Here is a 21,894-nt window from a genome sequence, read left to right on the forward strand (position 1 = left end):
CCTCTTGGGACATCCTGGGGACTGTCCCCAAGGAGCTGCCACCATGTCCATGGTCTCCAAGGACACAAAATCCACCCACCCAGGAGTCACAGGCTGGGACACTGTCACAACACCTGGAAACCACATCTCCAGGTACCTGGAGAGACCTGGAGAGACCTGGAGAGACCTGGAGAGACCTGGAGAGACCTGGAGAGACCGCTTGCCAGTGTAGGGGCACATCTCCATCCCTTGGTGGCATCGACACACTACCAACCAGGAGACACTTTAGAGAAAGCAAAGCTACATTTATTGCTGAGAAAGAGGCTCTGGTCCCATCTCACCCTGTTTCTCCATCTCCCTGAGGACCAGGGCCCCCACCACACTCTGCAGCTCAGCCTGGAAGGGACACCTCTGCCTCGGTGGCCGCTGTCTCTGCCGGGCTCTGCCCAGGCGCCGGGTGGTCAGAGCCAGCCCCAGCACGGTGACCAGCAGCACAGCGCTGCCCACCAGGGCCAGCCCAGCCAGCAGGAACCTCTTCATCGTCTGGCACACTGCTGGGAACGGCAAAAAACACACCTGGGGTCAGAGGGGGGTTCAGCACAAGAGGTGAGGATTTTGGAGACATGGGAGAGGGTTGGGGTGTCCCTCACCTTTGTACCATGGCACCTTCTCCTTCTTCACCAGCACTGGTCCAACTATCTCCCGGTGGAGTGTCCCCTCTCCTGGGAATGCTATGGGAGGATATGTCCAATGTGGTCCAGCCCAGGTCCAGGAGGCTTCCCAAGACCCCAAAACAGCATGGGGCCAACCCTGTCCCACCCCTGGTACCTGGCATGTCTCCACGGAAGGTGTCAGCAGCAGGACAGCCGGTGTCACAGCAGTGGCATGGGCTGCTCTGGACAGGGTCCTCTGCGTTACGCCAGCTGGGAGAGGAGAGGACACAGCTGGGGGGAGGAAGCTCTGGGGGTCCTCAGACTCCCCCACAAGACCCACATGGTGCCTCCCCAGAGATGTCTCCAAACACCTCCCCAACACATCTGCATCATGAGGGAGCTGGGACCTGTGGTGATGTCACCAGCTGCCATTGAATAAGAGGTGACATCCAGACCACAGTGGGATGACTTGGTCTTCCCAGAGGTGGGTTCTGCCCCCAGCACACCCATGGGTTGCTCATGTCCCCGGGCACTCAGCGTACCTGGCCGTGGTGTGGCTGTAGAAGCAGGTCCTGGTGGCATGTCCTTGTCCCCATGCCATCAGCAGGCAGTGCACGTAGACCTGCTGAGACACCACGTCCTTCCTCAGGGACCCTGCTCTCCTTTCACACAACCTCGTGGGGCTGAGGCCACCCCAGCCTGTCTCAGGATGGACAGTGGTTTGGGACACCCAGGTCATCCCCCTCCCTGGGACCTCCATTCCACCACCAAGGGCACCATCCCCACCTCACCTGCTCTTCCTCAGCCTCACCCTCCAGTGTGGGGGCCAGGATGGAGAGCTGGAGGACAGATTCCCCTCTCTGGTGTTGGACAGACACATTCCCCAGCTTCTCCCCATGCAGGCATCTATGGTAGGAGAGTGACAAAGGACATTCCAGAGCTGTCTCCAGACTCTGGACATCCCTTTCCAGCAGGAGGTCCTACAGGACCCCAGGGTAGCTGGAGAAGGAGCCCCTACTTCCTGTCCCACCAGCACTGACCCATGGCTGTTCACCACCATGGAGACCCTCCTGGAGTGTCCTGGCTGCTCCGTGGTGGTCCTGTAGCACTGATGCACATGGATCTTCACGGAGATGCTGGGACTGAAGCGGACACTGGCTTCCAGGCGGATCACAGAGCCGGGGCTGAGCACTGGCAGCTTCTCTGGAGTGGCACTGGAGTCCTCTGAGAAGTGTGTGTTTAGTGTGACACCCCCAAACCTATCCCACCAGAGCTGGGGACACCAGACACATCCCAGACCACCAGTGTCTTGGCCCTCATCCCCACCAGCTTTCCTCTTCCAGAGCCCATCCCCTGTCCTGGCTCTGCCCCCCAGGCCTGCCTTCCCTGCTCTCCAGAGCTACAGCACCTTCCTGGGCCACCCATGGAGCTGAGGGACCATGTCACCCATCGGGGCAGAGCTGACCCCCAAACCCCACTGTGGTGTCAGGCACAGGACTGGGAACATCTCAAAGCCCAGCACCCTCCACAAGGGGGAGTTCCTGCAGGGACAGCCAGGGACAGCCACCTCTCCTGGTGGTCCTAATGCCAGCCAGGAGAAGGCACTGACTGCTGCTGGTTGAACCCAAGGGTCTTGGCTCAACCCTCAGCTTTTTCCTGCAGCACCCCCAAGCACTCACCATCCAGGAGCCTCAAGGTGAAGTTCATGATGGGGTCCTCAGAGTGGGGGTGAGCAGGAACCTTCCCTGTCCCCATTCCTGAGGACATTGCTGGAGCTGTCACCGTGTGACCAGGGGGCTCTGAGGCAACTGGAGCCATGGTGGTCCCTGCAAGGGGAGGGCTGAGCATGTCCCAAACACAGCAAGGACATCCACATCCTCAGGTGTCCCCAGGACTTGTTGGGGACAGGTGGCAGCAGCACAAAGGCAAGGACAGCACCCAGGAGCACATCAGGGGCTCCTCTGTCCCCAGCACTACAGGAATACACCAGGAGCCTTCCCAGCACCCTGACCCTGCCCAGGGCTGGGGACAGACCAGGAGCTGCTCATGGGGTGGGACACCACTGTCAGCAGCCACAGATCCCACCAGTGCCTCTGATCCCCCCGCCCCAAACAGGTCCCACCAGCCCTGCTGGGACCTTGGGGGAGCTTCTGGCAGCCCCTTGCCCCAACCCTCAGAGCTTGGGATCATTTTAGGAAGGCTTCTCTCCCCCAGAACAGCTCCCAGGTGACCTTCAGGAACCAGCAGCAGGCAAAGCAAAGGGCACCCACCACCCACTTCCCCCAGTACAACCAGTGGGAGGACTGAAGGGGGATCCCAGCCCCACTCACCTGGCACCCCCAGCACAGCCCCACACACCAGCACCAACAAGCACAGCTCCATCCCCAGTAAGCAGCATCCCCAAACAGCTGGGGGTCTTTAAGGGCTTGGGGCTGGGTGTCAATGGGCCCCAGCTGGCACTGATGGGGTTGAGGGTCTTGCTTGGTCTCTGCAGCCATCAGCAGCCCCACACCTGGGGCTGGTCCTACCCCTTACACCTTCCCAGTCCCACCACAAGAGCTTGTGCCCATCTTCCAGTCCCCGTTCCATCCCACAGTCCCAGTGCCACCACTCAGACTGGTCCTGCAGGTGGTTCTGAGCATGATCCCATACCCACCAGTAAGTCCTGGTCCCATACTCACCAATCAGTCCTGTTCCCAGGTGTGATGCTGGGCCTCCCATGTCACTGTTGTGGTCCTGGTCCTCAGCAAGGTCCCATGCCCACCATGTCCTGGCCCTGTGCATGGTGCTGCTCCCACTATATCCTTTTACTCCTGCACATGGTCCTGATCCAACCACTTTGCCCTGATCCCAGTTCACCACATGGCTTGGTCCCATCACTCAGCCTTGGTCCCCTGGATGTCCCTGGTCCCACCCCATGGTTCCTAAGCCCACCACAGTTTTGACCCCACCACTGTCATGATCCCATGGCTGATCCCAGTCCCACCAGAGAGTCACAGTCCCCAGCATCCCTCCTTGTCCCATCACAGCTCTGCTGGAGAGCAGCACTTTGGTCACAGCCAGGACAGAGACCTGGTGAAGTGTTTGTGTCCCTGGGTCCTGCCTGTCTCAGGTGTCCCCATCACAGCCCCAACACCCCACCACAGGCCTCCTCTGAGTGGTCTGACCTGGTGGCCTGGGCACCGAGGGACAGGGAGGGTGGAGAAGTCCCAGTGCAAGTCCCATGGCCACCCCTGAAACTGTGTGCTCCCCATCAGCAGCAGAGCTGGAATGCGGTGGCTCGAGTGGTTTGTGTCACCAGCGATGGCTGGTCCCGTGGCTCTGGTGTCCCTGTGAAGCCAGCAGACCTTCCTGGGGGCACCTGCACACCATGGGGCTGTCCCCCAGCAGCACCCAGCAGGGACATAGGGGACAGACCCAGGCATCCCACTCACACTGAGGGTCTCATTCCTCAGCACTGCCTGGGGGACACGGGGCCCCCCCACCCCCAGGACTGATGGGGACAGTGGTGCCAGGACCCTGGAGAGCTCCCAGAAGGAGCAGGGCGTGGCTGAGCATCCTGCTGTGCCTGTAAGAACATCCTCACCTCATCCATCCCATCCCGGAGAAGAAGGAGATGGCTGGAGACCAGCTGGGCCATCCTTATATCAAAAACTACCAAATACACAATTATATTAAAAAAGTAAATTGCTTTTTTTATTTCTGGTCTTTACAGAAGGAGCTGAACACAGGTGGGGGCACAAGGGGGTCCCTTTGCTGGGGGGTGGCTCAGCCACAGGTGCCACCTCTGTGCCCAGCTAGGGCTACTCTCGGTGGGATGTGGCGTCACCGGTGTCATCCAGCCCAGCTGGGATGCACGAGGTTTGTCCCCGAAGCAGGTGGGGACTGGGGATGGCCCCTGCCTTCAGCATCCCCACTGTGCTCAGGATGGCATCACGGGGACAGTCCCACTGCACCCACTCCCATCTCCTCCCCATGCCAGTTGTCACCAGACCCTGTTGGCCTTTTGGGATGTCCCCTGTGGGGACCAGGGCCATGGGGCCCTCTAACTGGGATGATGGAGGGCATGGAGGGGGTGCCCTTTGCCACGGGGACCTGTTGATAAAGGCCGGGGCTTTTGAGGTGGGTTTTCCAATCTCCAAATGGATCCGTGTGGCTCCGGGTCACAGCCTGGCATGGAGTGATGGCTGTGGGTGGGCTGAAAACATGCTGCACTCATCACACCCACGGGCTGAGGCACTGCAGCAGCTTCTGACATTCCCACACCCCAAAACCAGGGCTCAGCAGGGTGATTTGAGGAGCCCCCGAAGGGTTGGGTTCCCTGTGGGCATCTCTGCCCACCCCGGGCAAAGGAGACCCTCTACCACTGCTGTCCCAGCACATCCAGCAACCTGGTGATGGATGTCCTGCTCCTGCTGTGACAAGGCCACATCCTTCTTAAATTATTCCTCCAGCTTTTCCATGGGGAAGGAAGAAGTGGATCCTGCAGGAAAACACCACCCCTGAGCCCCCAGTTCTTGACCTTGCTGATGGAGGCAGAGTCTCCGCTCTTCTGCCCACACTGGGGCTCTGCAGGAAGGTGATGGAGGATCTCCCCAAAAGTTCCCAGGCTTCAGAGCCTCCAGCCAGTTCCAAACCAAGAGAACTGTAAGTAAGAAAAACGAAAGCACCTGGTTCTTCCCCAGGGAAGTGGGGCACCTGCCAGCCCCTACCACTTGAGGAAGTCCCGCACGTGGCTCCACAGCTTGGTGATCCAGAGGTTGGCCCCCAGGTCAGTCAGGTACTGGATTTCGGGCGTCAGCATCTTGCGGCACAGCTTCTGGTGCTTCTTGCTGATCTTCTTCTTCAAGTTGTACCCCAGGATGGTCTTCTCCCCCAGGGGCTGCCAGGGCTGCATGGAGGACTCCTGGATGGCGCTGGCATCCACGGCATGTCCCCCATCAATGCAGATGCTGGTCATCTTCTCATTCTCCCTCTGCAGCTCGGCCACATCCCTGGCCATCCTCTCCCTCCCGTAGGCCTCCACCTTGCGCCAAAAGGTGGCATTGAAGTAGCGGTAGAGCTTGGCGTCGATGAGGTTCCAGGCGGTCGCCTGCTCATACAGCTCAGGGGTCAAGCGGGACACAGTGGAGCCCTTGCGGGCGTTGAGCTTGAAGTAGAGGACGTCCTCCAGCTGCCAACACAGCAGGTCCTTGAGCAGCACCAGCGACTCATCAAAGTACTCGAGCAACATGACGAGGTGGAAGCGGCGGTCGATCTCCTGGATGTGTTCCTCCACCAGCGGGCTGTTGGCGTCCATGCTGCTGTCGTAACCAAAGTCGAAGAACAGGAGGTTTTGGAGGTAGTGAGCGTTGAACCCATTGGGGTCGTAGTAGTGCTGGGGGTCCCGGAGGAACTCATCCAGCTTATCCTCCCCCGTGATCTTCCAGGTGAGGGGGATGATGGGACCAAAGTAGTGGAAGGAGGACTCGAAGAGGTACGCGGGGTCCCGCAGCACTGTGACAAAGGTGGTGTCGGGCGGCAGGAGCTTGCGCACCTCCTCGTAGTGGAAGCGCATGTGGTTGCAGATGATGTTGAAGCACACCCCGGGCCGGTAGTGCTGCACCTGGCTGCGCTCGAAGAAGGACGGGTAGTAGAAGTCGTTGCGGCCGTTGGGGAAGGCGAATTTCAGGCGATGCTTCTCCCCGAAGCGGAAGAGGATGTTGAGGATGGTGCTGCTGGCGGTCTTGTGGGTCTTCATGAACATGACATTGAGCTTGGGCCGGCAGCTCCACCCCGAGGTGCTGCCCGTGCCGTTGGACGGGGACAGAGCCTGGACGGGGGACAGGTGGGAGGAGCAGGAGAAGGGGACGGGGATCCTGGGTGACAGAAGAGGTGGAGCACCATGGTGAGAATGGCAGTGGCACTTTGAAGGCTTAGGGATATTCTGTGCTGGAGGAGCTGGATCTGGGGATGGGTTCTGGACCTGGGAATAGCTGCTGGACCTTGGGAATATATGCTGAACCTGGGAATGGGTGTTGGACCTGGAGACAGGTGTTGGACCTGGGAATGGGTTCTGGAAATAGGTTCTGGAAATGGAAATAGAGCAGAGGGTCTCCATGGGCATGGCCATGGTGGTCCTGGTGGAAGTGATGCCAAAAAGTGCATTAAGGGGAGCTCTCCATCCTCACAAATCCATGGAGAGGAGTTGACATCCTTTTTATGGGGTATGAGAGCTCTCAACCCTCTGTAGGATCTATGGAGGAGGCCTGGAGCTCTCAGCTGTTTGTAGGGTCCATGGTGGAGGCCAGGGACCTTTCAACTCCTTATAAGAGTCACTAATTCCTCATGGGATCGATGGAGGAGGTCTGGGAGCTCTCAACCCCTTACAGGAGTCACAAACCTCTCATGGGATCTGTGGAGGTCTGGGACCCGTCAACACCTTGTGGGATCCATGAAGGATCCAGCCCCCAGCAAAGAGGGAAATAATTCCAGAGCCTGGCCCCACAGACGAGTTCATGGACCCTGGAGGAGCACGCAAGGACACATGGGACATTATCTGAGCTGCCTGGGGCAGCACGCAGAGCCCACACAGTCAAGTGACTTTGGACACCTGTAATGAACTTGCCAAACTGATCCTTGATAAGGATCCCATCCAACAGCACCAGGATTGTGAGGCACGTGAACCTTGTTTACAAGCTTGGAGATTAATTTCATCACAGGTATCATGGCCAGGAGCTCAGCACTGCAGAGCTCTGGCAGTGAAAGAACCGGAGACTTGAGTCCTCTCCTCTCCCTCTCCCTCTCCCTCTCCCTCTCCTCTCCTCTCCTCTCCACCCAGGAGCAGTGAGTGCCCCAGGGTGTGTCCCCAGCCCCACGGGGAGTTGGGAGGCACCTCCCCCCTGGCTGTGGGACAGGGTGCAGCCTCCAGCAGGAAGGGGACATCCTGGGGTGAAGCCACCAGGGCCTGGAAAGCCCCAGGGCCATCTCCATGTCCCCCATCTCCAGTTGGGGGTTCCTGTGTGGAACAGGGAGGCCGAGATGCAGCGGGAGGGACACGCAGAGACCCCAGACTCACTCAGTGACGCTGACTTGTAGCGGGGGGACGGCGTAGGAGTAGAGCAGCAACATGAAGCTGGTCAGGAGGGTCCCCAGGACCAGCCCCTTGCACATGGACCTCCAGGGCTTCCCATGCCACAGCATCCTGGTCACCTGCAGCCGGAGAGGAGAGACCTTGGTGCCAGGGACATGGGGACTCGGGGGTGTGTGGCTTGAACGAGGCACGTGGACATTTCATGGGCATGGCAATTCCCAGACAAGCATCTCACTGGCGCCTGGCATGACCCAGCCATGGGCACAGCAGATCCATGGCCCAGGCCCAGCGGCCCTGCCCATCCAGCCAACCTTTGCCCGCCTTGGGAAAACTGAGTGACTCCCAGGCCCGGCGGGAGAGGACGCAGGGCTGGGACTGGGGGAAGGGGGAGCTGGGCTATGGATAGCCCAGGGGCAGAGTGGGCAACTGAGGGACAGAGTGACCAATATCCACTGGGACACCAGCAGCACTGGCAGGAGCTCCCTGAGGGTGCTGGGATCCATTTTCCAAGGAAAATCTGCAGGTCAGAGCAGGAGCTGCAGCAGCTCAGGGTGGTCTGGGTGCTGCAATACCCTCCCAGTGTGGCCCCTCCGGCCCTGCCAGCAGCAGTGGGGGGCCCGTGGGGCCCCTCTGGCTGTGACAGCTCAGGCTGGCACAGGGTGGGGGTCAGGAACAGATCTGGGGACAGAGGGGTGCAGCCAGGATGGCAACACACAGAACATACACACACACACACACACACACAGGGCACACACAGACACCCCCAAACACACAGAACACACAGAAGGCACACACAGACACCCCCAAACACACACACACACACACACAGGGTACACACAGACACCCCCAAACACACAGACACCCCCAAACACACAGAACACACTCACACAGGACACACACAGGGGCACACACCCCATCCCCTCGTGTGCTCGTGTGTGCACCAAGACACACACACATCAATGCATGTTTGTATACACACACACACACACACACACACGCACACAAAATGTGCACACACATCAGTCGTGCCCATACACACACTGTGTGCACACACACACACAGAGCCCCTGTGCCCCCTGTCCCCTCCCTAGCGCTCCCCCCGTGGCCCCCATCCCTGTCCCTTCCCTCCTCCCGGGACACGGGGGTCACCCTCACTGTGACACCGCATTGCAGCAAGGCTGTCCCCTGCGGCAGAACACGGGGACACGGGGACACAGGGACACGGGGACACGGCACCCGTGACCGCAGCCCTCCACAGCACAGCTCCGTGCCCGGGAGCCCCCCCGAGCTGTGGGCTGACACCCCCGTCCCTGCACCCCCATTTAGCGGAGGGAGCAGCATCGCCTGCCTGCTCCAGCTCCCGATGCTCCCACTGCTCCACATCCTCCGGAATCCTTCGGCCGAGGCTGGCTGCGCTCCCACTGAACAACACCCCCAGAAATACCCCCCGGGCTCCCATCCCCTCCTCGCATCACCCCCTCAGCTCCTCAGAGCCCCCGCGGCAATTCCGGCAGGATGAAATCACAGCCCGGCACATCGCTCCCCCCCGGCCCCCGAGGCAAAGCCCCCCCGGTTCCCGGCTCACCCCCAGCACCGCGGCGATCCCGGGGTGCCGCTGCTGCCGCCGCTCCCCCGCTCCGGCCCCCCCGGCTCGGATCGCCTCGTGCTGCCGAGATTTCCAGCTCGATGAATAATGAATGGAAAATGCAACCGGAGCCCCGGGCTGCGGCCGGGTGCTGGGCACAGCGCCGCGGACAGGGGGGGAGCTGCGAGAGGGCACCTGGGGCACCCGAAAAGCTCATCCAAGTCCCCACCACTTCCCCTGGAGCCAGGACCACTGGATCAGGCAGGGCTGGTGCATCCAGCCCCTTCCCGAGTGGCTTTCACGTGGGTGTGGGGGTGCACGGTGTCAGCAGGGGGGGAGCAGGTGGCTCTGACTACATCCCAAAACCACCCTGTGGGTAGGAATGCCACAGGGCTCCATGTGCCCAGGAGCAGCTGAGTTCGGTTTTACACGGTGGCTGTGATTTTATCACAGTCACCACCTGGAAAAGCCACTGAAGAGGGCTGGAGGGACACTTTTGTTGGTGCTGCCAGGCAGGAGTGGAGCTGGCACCAGCTCCGCAGGAGTGACTGAAATGGCACCATGAACCCCTCTGATGAGTCTCAGGGGATCCCAGTGAGTCCAGATGGGTCCCAACGGGTGCTGATAGATCCCTATGGGACCCCACCAGGCCCCCAGGACCACACAGCACTCCATTCCGGAGCTCTGGAATGCCAAGGAGATGCCTTGCTCCACCCTGTCTGCCTCCCTGGGGTGGTTCTGGCAAGTACTTCCCAGCCAAATACTCTATTGACTTTGCCGTCAGTGAGCAGCTTAATTATTAATAGCTCGTTAGGAGAAACGCGGTGCGCTGGGTGTTCTCCTGAAGCTCCCACGGCTGGGGGGGCTGTGGCACCAGCTGGCAGAGATGCCCAGCTGGAGCACACCCCTGCACCCGCCATTTCCTCGAGTTACCCCCGGGCCGGGCCAGGCCACGCAGCTCCGCAGCCCCATCTCTGTGCCCAGCAGCTCCCCATCTCCCTGGGGGCATCCCAGAGTCTGCTTTTGGGTTTTCTCCACAGGATCAAATTTTTTTAGGGCCAAGGCCCTGCCATACACAGGGCACGTGCCCCTGCTTTCTCCTGATCCCACAAATCCATGGACACAGTTTTCCACAGGCCCCATCCCACACAGGCATGGTGCTTCCCACCCCTCCATCGCCTCTGTGCCCCATGTGTACACAATTCCCCCCATCATCCTGCCCCACAGAGCTGCTTCCTGAGCATCCCACTGCCCCCAGCATCCCAACACCCTCTCAAACATCCCACTACCTCCTCATCATCCTGCTGCCCTCCCTAGCATTCCACGGCCTCCCAAGCAACTCAACAAACATCCCGCTGCCCCCTTACCCCTTACCAAGCACCCCACCACCTCCCCCGAGCATCTCGACCCCCCCGGACCCCCAGTATCCATCACCTTTTCCTCTGCCTGCACCGCTGGCGCTGGGCCGTGCCTCTGCTCTCCTGCGCGGAGCGGGGTGCCAGGGGAGCGGGGCGGGGGTGCCGATGCTGCTCCGACATGGAATAAGCTCTTCCCGGGCACCACCCCGCAAATGCCGGCTTTTCCAAAGCCTCCCCACTGCACCGCGGTGTTTATGGCATCACCGGGATCGCGGCCCTGGGTCGCCGGCCTGGGAAGGGGGGACGGGACGGGAGTGGGAGCGGCCGGCCGGGGACGCGGGGCTGCGGCCGGGCACTGCCCGGCTCCCCGGGGCCGGCCCTGGGTGCCTGCGGCCACCGCGAGCCACCCGGCCCCCACCCACTGCCGGGGCACAGAGGAGCCATTCAGCCCGCCCCGGGAACAACGGGGACATTTGTCTCCATCTGCGACCGTGGCCTCAACGGGGACATTGTCCCCGCTGGCCCCACTGCCGGCCCCTCGGCTCCCCGCCACCAGCCTGGCTGGGCCCCACAGCCCCGGGTGACGACGGCTGTCCCTGGGCGGTAGCACCCACTTCTCGCCAGCCATCGTCCTCCTCCTCGTCCCACGGGACAGCTCATGGCCTGGCCATCACCTCCCGCAGCCGGAGCTCACCTGGGTTTGGGGAGCTCGCTCCCGCACCCTGTCCCAGCCGCCTGCTCCCCGGGGCACCCTGGCCACACACCACCAGCTCCTTTTCATTCTCCCACAGCTTCCCCGCCCTCCTTCCTCCCTCCTCCCACTATGTTTCCATGCATTTATGGCCTTAATGACAGCAATATTCTGGCAAATCCAACCTTGGGGTGACAACTGTGGAGTAGCCATGGAGCCACCAGTCTTTCCACCCTCCTCTAGTCATGGCAGCCGACTGGGTGCCCAGAGGCTGCCCTGGGCACACCAGGAGGGCTCAGCCCTGTCGCTGGTCCATCACCCTTCGTGTGGCAGGGTGAAAAAGGGGCTCTTGTGCTCCTGGATCCAGCCTCTTCCCGCTGCCCTCAGATCTGGGTCTCTGTCCCTGAAGGGGGTGATGTCGGCCTTGGGTCCCCAAACAAGGGGTTACCACGCCTGGGACTCACCATCAGTGTCTGGGGTTCAGAACTTGCCCCCACAGGATTTACAGACATCACCTTGCAGTGAGCTGGCAGCTCTTGCCTCATCTCTGACAGCTGCCCCCATCCTGCCTGACCTCACCAGGGTAACCTGCACAGCCCTCCAGGATCAGGAAAAGCCAGAACAGCTTTGTTTCCCTCATCATCATTATCACTGTCATCATCATCATCATTGCAAGAGGAGGGGTGAAGACAAGTAATCACAGTCACAGCGTTAGCTGTGGAATTGGTGTGTGGGAGCAATGAGCTGTCTCACCCCTTCTCTGCATGTACCGCCCCTAATTCCAGGTTTCTGCCTCTTTTTTGGGATGGTCACAAAAGGATTCCAAGTTTCTCCCCTTTTTGGTGGTGGGTTATGAAGGGATTCCAGGATTGCCCTGTGGTTTTTTGGGGGGATGGATTGCGAAGGTTTTCCAATTCCCCCCCACACTTTTATTTTTTTTATTTTGGAATGGGTCACACAGTGTTCCCAGGTTTCCTGTTTTTTGGGAAGGGGTAAAGGGTTTCCAGCCACAAGAGAGCTACAGTGGCCAATATGTGGCAACTCAACCACGGAACACTGACAGCCTGGGGACAGATGTGATGGAGCTGGGAAGCCACAACACCCCATGTCCCACATCCACCATGTCCCACATCCCAGGGGGGGTGCCCGGGAGGGCTCCACCAGCTCATCCCCCCGATGTGCAGCACTCACTGAAAGCCATGATGGCCGTGGATCCCAGGGGATCCTGAGGGATTGGGTGAGGAGGCCGAGGGGGAGGTAACACCGAGGGGGTCACACTTGGCTGGACACACACCTTTATCAGGCAGAGAGGCCCCGGGGAGCCAGAGCGGCCTGTGGCCACCAGCACCGGCCTGGCCCGGCCGGCCCAGGCCCTCAGCCAGGCCTTGGGAGGGAGGCCTGGAGCTGCGTGCTTGGAACCAGGGTTTGCTTGTTTGGAGCCGGGATTTTGGGAGCTGGCGTTTGTTTGGAGCCGGGATTTTGAGAGCTGGGGTTTGTTTGGAGATGAGGTTTTTGGGAGATGGGGTTTGTTTGTTTGGGTTGGGTGGGAATCGGTGGCTCCCAGGGGTTGAGGCCTTGTTCAGGTTCTCCTGCCCAGAGGGGAGCCCCGGCCCTGGGATCACTCCTGCTCCTCTTGGGAGAGGGGAATGGAAGGGGAAAGCAAGGAGAAAAACATAAAAAGAAAGGGAAAAGCCTTCCAAGCCTCTGGAAGGGGGGAAAAAAATAAAAAACAGGGGAAAAAAATGGGAGGGAGAAAGGAGCAAAAGAGGGGGAATGAGTGAAGGGGAAAAATAAATAAAAATGAAAAAATAAAAAGAAAAAGAATAGGAAAAAGGAAATGAAAAGACAAAAGAAAAAATGAAAAAAGAGAAAACTGAGAAAAACATGGAAAATAAAGGGGAGAATGGAAACGGTGAAAAGAAAAAAGAACTTACACCACATTGAAAAGAAAAAAAAAAATTGGGAAAAAAATATATAGGAAAGGAAACAAAATCTGAAAGTCCTTTGAGCTGAGTATTCCCAGGTGTTCCCCATCTGAGCTCACTCCCTTCCAGGGGCTGTCACTCCCCTGGATCCTCTCTGTGTCCTCACAGCAGTGCCAGGGGTGTCCTCCAAAAATTCCTCAGAGTGAGACACAGCCTTCACCACATTTGGGGGCAAAGGTGTGTCCATAAACCCCACGAGCTTGTCCCCAGCTGTAGTGTCTCCAAGGTGTTTTGGGGGAAAACCCAGGATTGACGGAACACTGCTGATGTCACAAACACATCCAGCAGGATCAGCAACCCTGGCATCAGCCATGGATCTCCACTTCCATCCACATCCATCCTGATGGGGGAGCCTCCCCCATGCCCAGGCAGAAGGAGCAGACAACAAACACCAGGAGGAAAGCGTCACCTTCTTTAATTAAAAATAAAAATACAAGGGAATATGGTTCTGTGTGGATACTGGGAAGCAGATCCATGCTCCGCACTCCTCTGCCCTGGGGTGCTCCTGGGAGCCAGGCTCCAGCACCCAGGGCTGTGCAAATTCACACGGAACGATCCCAGAGCTCCTCTTGGCCTCCTCTTCCTCACACAGAGGTGGCACTAGCATGGAGACAACAGTCCTTGTAACACCGATTCCGCAGAGAGCACCAAGGGAAAGGCAGAGCAGCAGATCTATTTACAGATGGGATCCATTTCAAATCCAGCCTTTCTGTCCCAGGAGCAAAGCCAAGGGCTTTCCACCCAAAAGTAGCAGTGGAAAACCATCCAGGAGCCCCTGGCCCGGTCACGCCTGTCGTGCCTTCTTGCTCTTCTTCTTCTGCTCCTTGAGGGCTGCATCGTGGGCTTTCCTCTTCTCAGCCAGTTTCTTGGCCTGGGGAGAGACCCCCGAGACCCTCAGTCAGAGCAGGACAGGGGCTGCAGCCCCTTGGTCCCACCAAAGCTCCAGCTGCACGTGGAGGATGGACCCCACAGCACTGGGATCAGGGATGGGATAAGGAAAGTGGCCGCAGGAGCCACAGCCCTGAGGGGGCACAGGGAGCTCTGGCCCACCATGGGGCAGCCTGGGGACACTGGAAGGGACCTCATACACCTTCATCAGGGACGGGGAGGAGTGGAAAGAACAAGTGGGTTTGGGAAGAGCCCGTCCCAGGATGTAGGTGAGGGGCCCAGTCTCCGTACCTCGCGGATTTTGCGCTTCTTCCCGAACATGATCTTCTTGTAGAGGTACTTCTCCCTCTTCTTCATCATCATGATGGCCAAGCGCTTCTCCTCGCTCTGCTGCTCCTGCTCCAGGCGCTGCTTGTCCTCCACCCACACCTTCCCCGCTGTCACCTTCACAGGAAGCACCTGTGGGGAGCCAGGGAGCTCAGGATACCAGGAACCCACCCTCCTTCCACAGGGACAGGCATTTCCAGCCCATTCACTGCGGGCCAGGGACAGCCACAGCTCCCTCTGGACCTGCAGCAGGCCCTGACAGGGGTGGGAGCTGCAGCTCTTGAATGTGGGACCAGGAGCACCCCTGGAAGTGTTCCAGGCCAGGCTGGACAGGGTTTGGAGCAACCTGGGGCAGTGGGAGGTGTCCCTGCCCATGGCAGAGCAAGATAAGCTTTAAGGCCCCTCCCAAGCCAAACCATTCCATGACCGAGTGTCCCAGTGGTCCCAGGACAGGGACCACCCCTCAGCAGGGTCAGTGACACCAGAGCTGCCTCCATGGGCTCCCACCTTTTTGTTCTCAGTACTCTGAGTCTTCTGTTCTTCCATCCTTTGCTCTTCCATCTTCTGTAATTTCATCTCCTCTTCTTTTTCAGACTCATCTTCCTCTTCCTCCTCTTCTTTGTCATTGCCACCTTCCTCCTCCTCCTCCTCCTCCTCCTCCTCTTCACTCTCTTCATCTACAAGGAGACACCACCATTACCCTTGGGATGCTCTGCAGCGGGCACAGCCCAGCTCCCAAACTCCTCTGAGGGCTCCCAGCACCTGGATTCTCTCCCCTCTGCAGGGCCAGCAGCTTCAGCTTCTCAGGAGGGATGTAGTCACCCTCCTTCTCCGTCACGAAGGGCGAGAGGTGCGGGGGCAGCAGGACCCCGGGGAAATAATCAGCCACGGGCAGGCACAGCTTGGCGTTGACCGAGTCAAAAACCCACTGGGGCTGCAGGTAGTACCTGGGCGAGGCAGAGGGGTCCCACCTCAGGCTCGGCTGCCCATGGGACAGCTCTGGGACGGCTGCTGTGGGGAGGGCCCCCCTGCCTCACCCACCTGCCAACCACCTGCTTGTCCACGTGGGGCCGGTCGATGATGTGGTGGGTGATGGACGGGTCGGCGGCGTCGTAGGTGGCACCTATGCACAGGGACTTGTCCCAGGACACCTGGCCACCAAAGCTCCTGTGGGCAACGCCATGAGGAGTCAGGGGGGCAGGTGGGAGCCTCAGGGTCACCCCACCCACAGGACATCAGGTGGCTGGGTCCCAAAAGTCCTGCCAGAGGGGGAGGCCAGGGCTGCCGAGGGTCTCGTGCCCATCACGCACCGGATGACGAAGGCCAGCGGCTCCCGGGGCACCTCCCTGTTGAGGAAGAAGCGCAGCCCCTCAAAGAGCTTCTTGTGCTTCTCCAGAGCCTCCTGCTCCTTCTTCTTGGCGTCCATCAGCTCTGCTGTCTCCTGCTCAGAGCAAAGCCCTCAGCCTCCTCCTCACACACGGCCCTTGCCAAGCCCCCCTTGGCAAAGAGGGGTCTCAGGAGCTGTCCCAAACTGCCAGCCTGGGCACAGGACAGGATCCCCTCTCCTCATCCAGGCCAGGGATGAGCTCCCCACCAGGATCTTACCCCCTCTACTGGGAATTCATCAATCTCCACCTCATCCTCATGGGTTGGAGCCACCACCCGGGCCAGGCTGGCGCTCAGAGCGGAGAGCCTCTGCAGGGAGAGAACACAGAGTCACATCCAGGGGTGGGATAAAGGGCCAGCCCCATGGGAGAAGGGGATTTCTCAGAGCAAGTGGCCAGAAGAGCCAGGGCCTGGACAGAATTCAGCCTCCTCCAGGCACTGTCCCCTACATGGGACTCAGCGGGTCCCTAGCCATGCAGGGGGGAGGCCAGTGGTGCCTGAGGCCGAGCCCAGCTCTGCCCTACACGAACAGGGAGTTTGGGATCAGCCCCCTCCACCCTGCAGGGATGTGCCTCTGTCCTTCAGTGCCATACCAGGAGGGCTGTGGGCAGGACACGAAGGCCACACAGTGTCCCCGTGGGCCACAGTGCCAGCAGTGTCCCTCACCTCCAGGTAGCTCTCTGAATCCATTGCATACTCCTTGCCCTCTGCAGGCTTCAGCTCATCCTCAGCTTGGCTGTCAATCTGGGGAGGAAAAAGGGTGTGGAAGCAGCTCCCAAAAACAGAGATCCCAAAAATCCCTCATGTCCACCCTCCCTCTCACCGCTCCGGGTTGCCGCCACCCCAGGGTGGGACACGGTGACCCCGGGGTGGTGGCCTCACCTTGGGGGGGTACTGCAGGTTCAGGGAGTGGTAGAGGCGGAAGTTGACAAAGCCCAGGAGGGTGGTGTAGAACTCGGTGAAGGTGGCCATGACCCGGTAATCCACATCTGTGGGGTGCTGCCAGCACACGGGATGGGGGGACACAGGGATAAAAGAACCTCCCTCTACAGGCCCATCCCACCCACAGGGAGAAGGATCACATAATATCCCCATTTAGGAAGGGACCCACAGGATTTTCCTGCCCAGTCCCTGCCCTGCCCAGACCCCCCAACAACCCCACCCTGGGCACCCCTGGCAGCGCTGTCCAAACGCTCCTGGAGCTCTGGCAGCCTCGGGGCCGTGCCCATTCCCTGGGGAGCCTGGGCAGTGCCAGCACCTCTGGGGGAAGAACCTTGCCCTGACCTCCAGCCTAAACATGCTCCAATTGCAGAGATGCCACAGGCACTGCCTGACTCTGGGAAGGGAGAACTCTGCAGGCTTCCCCCAGGGTCCTGCTGCCACCCCTCTATGCCTGGATTCATGGAACACTTCATCCCATCATCAATGTGGACCTTGGGGTTTGGTCCAGGAACTCCAACTCTTCAAGGTGAAGAGTATAGGGTATGGCAGAGCTGGACAAGAGCAGGACAAGGACAAGGGGCAATGGCTTCCCCCTGACAGAGGGCAGGGATAAATGGGATATTGGGAAGGAATTCCTCCCTGTGAGGATGATGAGGCCCTGGCACAGGGTGCCCAGAGAAACCGTGGCTGCCCCTGGATCCCTGAAGTGTTCAAGGCCAGCCTGGATGGGGCTTGGAGCCACCTGGTCCAATGGAAGGTGTCCCTGTCCATGGCAGGGGTGGAATGGGATGGAGTGTAAGATCCCTTCCAACTGAAAACATTCTGGGGTTCTGTGATTCAGAACCATAAAACCACAAAGCCTCAACCCAACCGTGCCCAGCCCTGGAAATCCCATGAGTGAATGGAGAGGGCCCTGCCGTGCCTGTGACCTCCTGCCAAGGCTCAGGGGAATCTGTCCCAGCCCAGTGGGGACCTCCCCTTGCCCTGCTGCCTGGGGGAGACAGCAGAATCCCCTTGGGGAGGCTGCAGATCTGACTCATCCCTTCCCTCCACTTCACTCGCTCCCACAGGTTAATCTTTAATGGCTGATAAAGGAGCACTTCGATGATCGAGGACACGGGGAACTGCGGAGACTGGTACAGGCAGCCCCGGGGGATCCCGAGGTGACAGAGGGCTGTGTCCCCCCGTGCCTCTGCAGCCAGGCCCTGTGCTCTCACCACAGGCTGGGCACAGCCTCATCTGCCAGGGGCCGGTCCCTCAGCCCTTCCCTGGAGATCCCCCAGGCTCGTCCCAGGCACTCACGTCGTGGGCGAAGGCGTAGGGGGTGATCCAGGTGATCGGCTGCCCCAGCACCTCTGCCTGGTAGTAGATGCCCTTGATGGAGAGGAACACCTGGCAGACAGAGCAGAGGCTCAGCGGGAGGAAGCAGGATCGCTGTGTCCCTGTCACTGTCACCCCTTCCCTCGGCAGGAGGCTCCTCAGGGAGCGCCAGGTCCCAGCGGGATCCGGGATCCGACATCCCAGCGGCTCCCAGTGCCCAAAGGCAGCTCCCCACAGCCCCCACCTTGCGCAGGGAGCGCGAGGCGATGACGTAGTTCTGGAACTCCACGGCCAGGCGCCGGCACAGCTGGATGGTCTGGACGTGGCACTTGCCGGTGCGGGGGAAGGTGGAGAACAGGAAACACATGGACAGGGCATCGTCCAGGTCCCGCAGGGCGTCGATGAACGTGGGGTACCTGTGCCCAGGTAAGGGACAAGGGGGAGGGGTCACACCCAGCCCCAGAGCCCTGCAAAAGCTGCTGGGGCTGGGGGAGACCCTGAGTGAGAAAGGAATGGGAACTGGGGAGCATCCACTGGCACATCCCAGCACAACCCGTCAGAGAACGATGGAATATCCTGATTTAGGAAAGCACCCATAAGACTTATGGGGTTTCCTCCCTCCTGTGTCCTCCTCCTTTCTCACTGTCAGCAAACACACCAAAGCCTTGGTAGCATTAACCCTTCACCAGCTCTCCGAGGAAAATGCCCCACAGGGAGAGCAGGGGAGTTCCCTGTGTTCCCCTGGAGCCACCCAGGATGGCTGGGCATTCCCTGCTCTCTCATTCCTTCTTCTCCAGCTCAGAAACACAAAATTCCATCAAAAACTCCAAAAATAGTGCATGAGGTGGATTCCCAGAGAGGGATGGATGTGGTGAAAGATCATAGAATCCCAGGATAGTTTGGGTCAGCAGGGACCTTACAGATCATCCAGTGCCACCCCTGCCATGGCAGGGACACCTCCCACTGTCCCAGGCTGCTCCAAGCCCCAATGTCCAGCCTGGCCTTGGGCACTGCCAGGGATCCAGGGGCAGCCCCAGCTGCTCTGGGCACCCTGTGCCAGGGCCTGCCCACCCTGCCAGGGAACAATTCCTGCCCAATATCCCATCCAGCCCTGCCCTCTGGCAGTGGGAGCCATTCCCTGTGTCCTGTCCCTCCATCCCTTGTCCCCAGTCCCTCTCCAGCTCTCCTGGAGCCCCTTTAGGCCCTGGAAGGGGCTCTGAGGTGTCCCTGGAGCCTTCTCCTCTCCAGGTGAGCACCCCCAGCTCTCCCAGCCTGGCTCCAGCCCTTGGAGCAGCTCCATGGCCTCCTCTGGACTGGCTCCAGCAGCTCCAGGTCCCTCCTGTGCAGGGCCCCAGAGGTGGATGCTCCAGGTGGCTCTGCCAGGGTTGCCTCACCTCTCCTTGACGATGTGGTCGAGTTTGTAGGTGGGTTTGTTGTCCTTCAGCCGTTCTACAGCGCCCCACTCGCTCTTCCCGTACGCCTTGCGGAGCTTCCGGACAAACACCTGGGGGGACAGGGGCACGTGGGAGCTCTGTGGCACAGGACGAGCCCCAGGGGCCCCTTGGGTGGCATAAATACCTTGTATTCCCGGAATTTGTTGACAATGGGCTCATGGAGCAGGAATTTGATGTCCTTGAGCAGGTAGAAGGTCCTGGGGGCTGTGGAGCCCTTGTTCACCTTCTTCTTGTGCTTGGGTTCGTGGGGGTAGATCCCCTTGAGGATGCAGAGGCGCCTGGGGACAGGGACAGGGCTGGGAAAGAGGGGCCACGGCACCCCTGTGTCCCCTGGGACACCTCACACCCTTCCCTTGGAGGGGGAGCCCCTGAAACCCAGGACACACGGGACACTGCTCCGTGACACCGAGGGAAAAGGCCACCCCAAGGGCCACCCCACACACCCAGCACAGACCTGAGTCCCTCTGCTGCCCCAAGGGGAACTGGGGGCGATCAGTGGGGTCTGGATGGGCAGAGTTCAGGAGTTATGGGGAGCCTTAAGGGGAGCAGGAGGGCTGTGGGGTCTGAGGGCAGTTCAGGGGTCCCACGGGGGGGGTCCTGGGGATCGGGGGTAGGGCACTGAGGGGAGTTCAGGGGTGCCTGGGGGCTTCAGGGGGTTTGGGAGGGAGTTCAGAGGCACCGAGGATCCCGGGGGAGAGGTTTAGGGGAACCCGGGGCCACTCCACACACCCACCACAGGCTCCATCTCTCATCGCTTCCCTGGGTGGGAACCGGGGGAATTCAAGGGGACCGGAGGTTTGGAGGGATGGGAGTAGGGGGCAGCGGAAGGGGGTGCGGGGTCTCAGGGGGTCCGGGGAGTTCCGGGGGTCCCGGACGCACCTGAAGTCGGGCAGGCTCAGCTGCAGCTTCTTCCGTGCCCGGTTCCGGGTGATGTAGTTGGTGACGGCTCCGCGCTCGTACTGGGGAGAGACAGGGCCGTCGGGGGAAGCTCGGGGGGCTGAGGGGAACCCCGGAACCGCCCCGGGGCCACCGGGACCCCTGGGAACGGAGAGGGAGCAGAAACGGGAACCGGGGGGTGGGGGGGCTGGAAAGGGGCACCGAGCCCGGGCAATGCGGGAGCAGGAGCGGAGCCGGGCACCGGGAGAGGGGGCGAGCACCGCTGCCAGGGACACGACACTGCCGGAGGGGCGTCACAGGCACCCGAACGGGGACAGCAGCCACGGACCGACAGCGGGGGACACGGAGAGGGCAGGGGGGAAGGAACGGCACGAAAAGGCACCGGGCGGTGAGCACAGGCCCCGGGAGCGTGACCGCGGCCGAAAGGAGGGGTCGGGAAAGGTTTGGTACCTTCTTCTTCTCCAGCCCACCCATGGCCCCGCCGCCGCCACAGCCACGTGCGCCCGCGCAACGCAGGACCCCGCGCTGCCCGCGCCCTGCCTGCGCCTACTGCCCGGCCTGCGCACACCGGAGCGGGCCCGCTCTGGGCACGAGGGCAGCGCGGACACCGGGAACAGCGTGGACAGAGCAGCGAGCGGGCACAGAGAGCGGGCAGAGCGAGCGGGCGGGCCGGGACAGGCGGCAGAACGGGGCTCGGTCAGGCGCGCCTCGGGCAGCCCAGAGCCCTGGCGGGGGGGGTCCTGAGGCGCGATGCATACTGGGATATTGCGGTGCTGCGCAGGGCATGCCGGGATATAGCGAGGTATGTGTGGAGCGAAGCATGCCGGGATATAACGAGGCTTAGTGGCGCGAGGCATGCCGGGATATAGCGAGTCAGAGATGGCGCGGGGCATGCCGGGATATACCGAGGCAGGAATGGCGCGGGGCATGCCGGGATATACCGAGGCAGCGATGGCGCGGGGCATGCCGGGATATACCGAGGCAGGAATGGCGCGGGGCATGCCGGGATATACCGAGGCAGCGATGGCGCGGGGCATGCCGGGATATACCGAGGCAGGAATGGCGCGGGGCATGCCGGGATATACCGAGGCAGGAATGGCGCGGGGCATGCCGGGATATAGCGAGTCAGAGATGGCGCGGGGCATGCCGGGATATACCGAGGCAGGAATGGCGCGGGGCATGCCGGGATATACCGAGGCAGCGATGGCGCGGGGCATGCCGGGATATAGCGAGTCAGAGATGGCGCGGGGCATGCCGGGATATAGCGAGTCAGAGATGGCGCGGGGCATGCCGGGATATACCGAGGCAGGAATGGCGCGGGGCATGCCGGGATATACCGAGGCAGGAATGGCGCGGG

The 21,894-nt window shown here is 60.7% G+C and overlaps 3 protein-coding genes across 8 annotated transcripts; all 3 read right to left on the reverse strand.

The window, feature by feature from the left end:
* Positions 1-263: 263 nt before the first annotated feature.
* On the reverse strand, positions 264-3,061 carry LOC148182774 (uncharacterized). Of its 3 annotated transcripts, none has more exons than XM_088065124.1 (8): positions 2,963-3,061; positions 2,312-2,458; positions 1,673-1,856; positions 1,424-1,538; positions 1,175-1,254; positions 808-902; positions 630-710; positions 264-533 (listed from the first exon to the last, which is right to left on the reverse strand). In XM_088065124.1, the coding sequence occupies exons 1-8, from the start codon at positions 3,012-3,014 to the stop codon at positions 286-288; spliced, it is 1,002 nt and encodes a 333-aa protein (XP_087921250.1). In that variant the 5' UTR covers positions 3,015-3,061; the 3' UTR covers positions 264-285. The 3 variants fall into 3 exon arrangements, with proteins under 3 accessions (XP_087921250.1, XP_087921251.1, XP_087921249.1); XM_088065125.1 differs by having other exon boundaries at positions 264-530; positions 1,175-1,257; XM_088065123.1 differs by having other exon boundaries at positions 1,175-1,257.
* Positions 3,062-4,358: 1,297 nt separating this feature from the next.
* On the reverse strand, positions 4,359-11,443 carry GAL3ST1 (galactose-3-O-sulfotransferase 1). Of its 4 annotated transcripts, XM_088064989.1 has the most exons (4): positions 11,342-11,443; positions 10,724-10,937; positions 7,690-7,823; positions 4,359-6,490 (listed from the first exon to the last, which is right to left on the reverse strand). In XM_088064989.1, the coding sequence occupies exons 3-4, from the start codon at positions 7,812-7,814 to the stop codon at positions 5,341-5,343; spliced, it is 1,275 nt and encodes a 424-aa protein (XP_087921115.1). In that variant the 5' UTR covers positions 7,815-7,823; positions 10,724-10,937; positions 11,342-11,443; the 3' UTR covers positions 4,359-5,340. The 4 variants fall into 4 exon arrangements, with proteins under 4 accessions (XP_087921115.1, XP_087921116.1, XP_087921117.1 ...); XM_088064990.1 differs by lacking the exon at positions 10,724-10,937 and having other exon boundaries at positions 11,342-11,376; XM_088064991.1 differs by lacking the exon at positions 11,342-11,443 and having other exon boundaries at positions 10,724-10,984.
* A 2,278-nt stretch (positions 11,444-13,721) lies between these two features.
* On the reverse strand, positions 13,722-21,269 carry PES1 (pescadillo ribosomal biogenesis factor 1). Its single transcript, XM_014254005.2, has 15 exons — positions 20,988-21,269; positions 20,520-20,599; positions 19,765-19,918; positions 19,581-19,690; positions 18,431-18,602; positions 18,169-18,258; positions 16,807-16,923; positions 16,591-16,668; positions 16,144-16,233; positions 15,849-15,979; positions 15,580-15,705; positions 15,301-15,485; positions 15,046-15,215; positions 14,503-14,670; positions 13,722-14,194 (listed from the first exon to the last, which is right to left on the reverse strand). Exons 1-15 carry the CDS (start codon positions 21,009-21,011, stop codon positions 14,108-14,110), a joined length of 1,782 nt encoding a protein of 593 aa, XP_014109480.2. The 5' UTR covers positions 21,012-21,269; the 3' UTR covers positions 13,722-14,107.
* Between the last annotated feature and the right edge of the window lie 625 nt (positions 21,270-21,894).

Source organism: Pseudopodoces humilis, chromosome 20, assembly GCF_049639895.1.
Source record: "Pseudopodoces humilis isolate 2021_Gansu_Grassland_sample_001 chromosome 20, ASM4963989v1, whole genome shotgun sequence".
In the NCBI taxonomy this organism is placed as follows: Eukaryota; Metazoa; Chordata; class Aves; order Passeriformes; family Paridae; genus Pseudopodoces; species Pseudopodoces humilis.

Excerpts from the sequence above, each read along its gene's own strand:
- PES1 (XM_014254005.2), bottom strand. The coding sequence starts at position 21,011 with ATGGGTGGGCTGGAGAAGAAGAAG. Across the intron at positions 16,669-16,806 it reads ACCTGCAGTACCCCCCCAAG|ATTGACAGCCAAGCTGAGGA; the intron begins GTGAGGCCACCA and ends TTTCCTCCCCAG. Across the intron at positions 16,234-16,590 it reads ATTCAGAGAGCTACCTGGAG|AGGCTCTCCGCTCTGAGCGC; the intron begins GTGAGGGACACT and ends CTCTCCCTGCAG.
- GAL3ST1 (XM_088064989.1), bottom strand. The coding sequence starts at position 7,814 with ATGCTGTGGCATGGGAAGCCCTGGAGGTCCATGTGCAAGGGGCTGGTC. Across the intron at positions 6,491-7,689 it reads CTACAAGTCAGCGTCACTGA|GATCCCCGTCCCCTTCTCCT; the intron begins GTGAGTCTGGGG and ends TCTGTCACCCAG.
- LOC148182774 (XM_088065123.1), bottom strand. The coding sequence starts at position 3,014 with ATGGAGCTGTGCTTGTTGGTGCTGGTGTGTGGGGCTGTGCTGGGGGTG. Across the intron at positions 2,459-2,962 it reads GGCTGTGCTGGGGGTGCCAG|GGACCACCATGGCTCCAGTT; the intron begins GTGAGTGGGGCT and ends CTCCCCTTGCAG. Across the intron at positions 903-1,174 it reads TACAGCCACACCACGGCCAG|CTGGCGTAACGCAGAGGACC; the intron begins GTACGCTGAGTG and ends CTCCTCTCCCAG.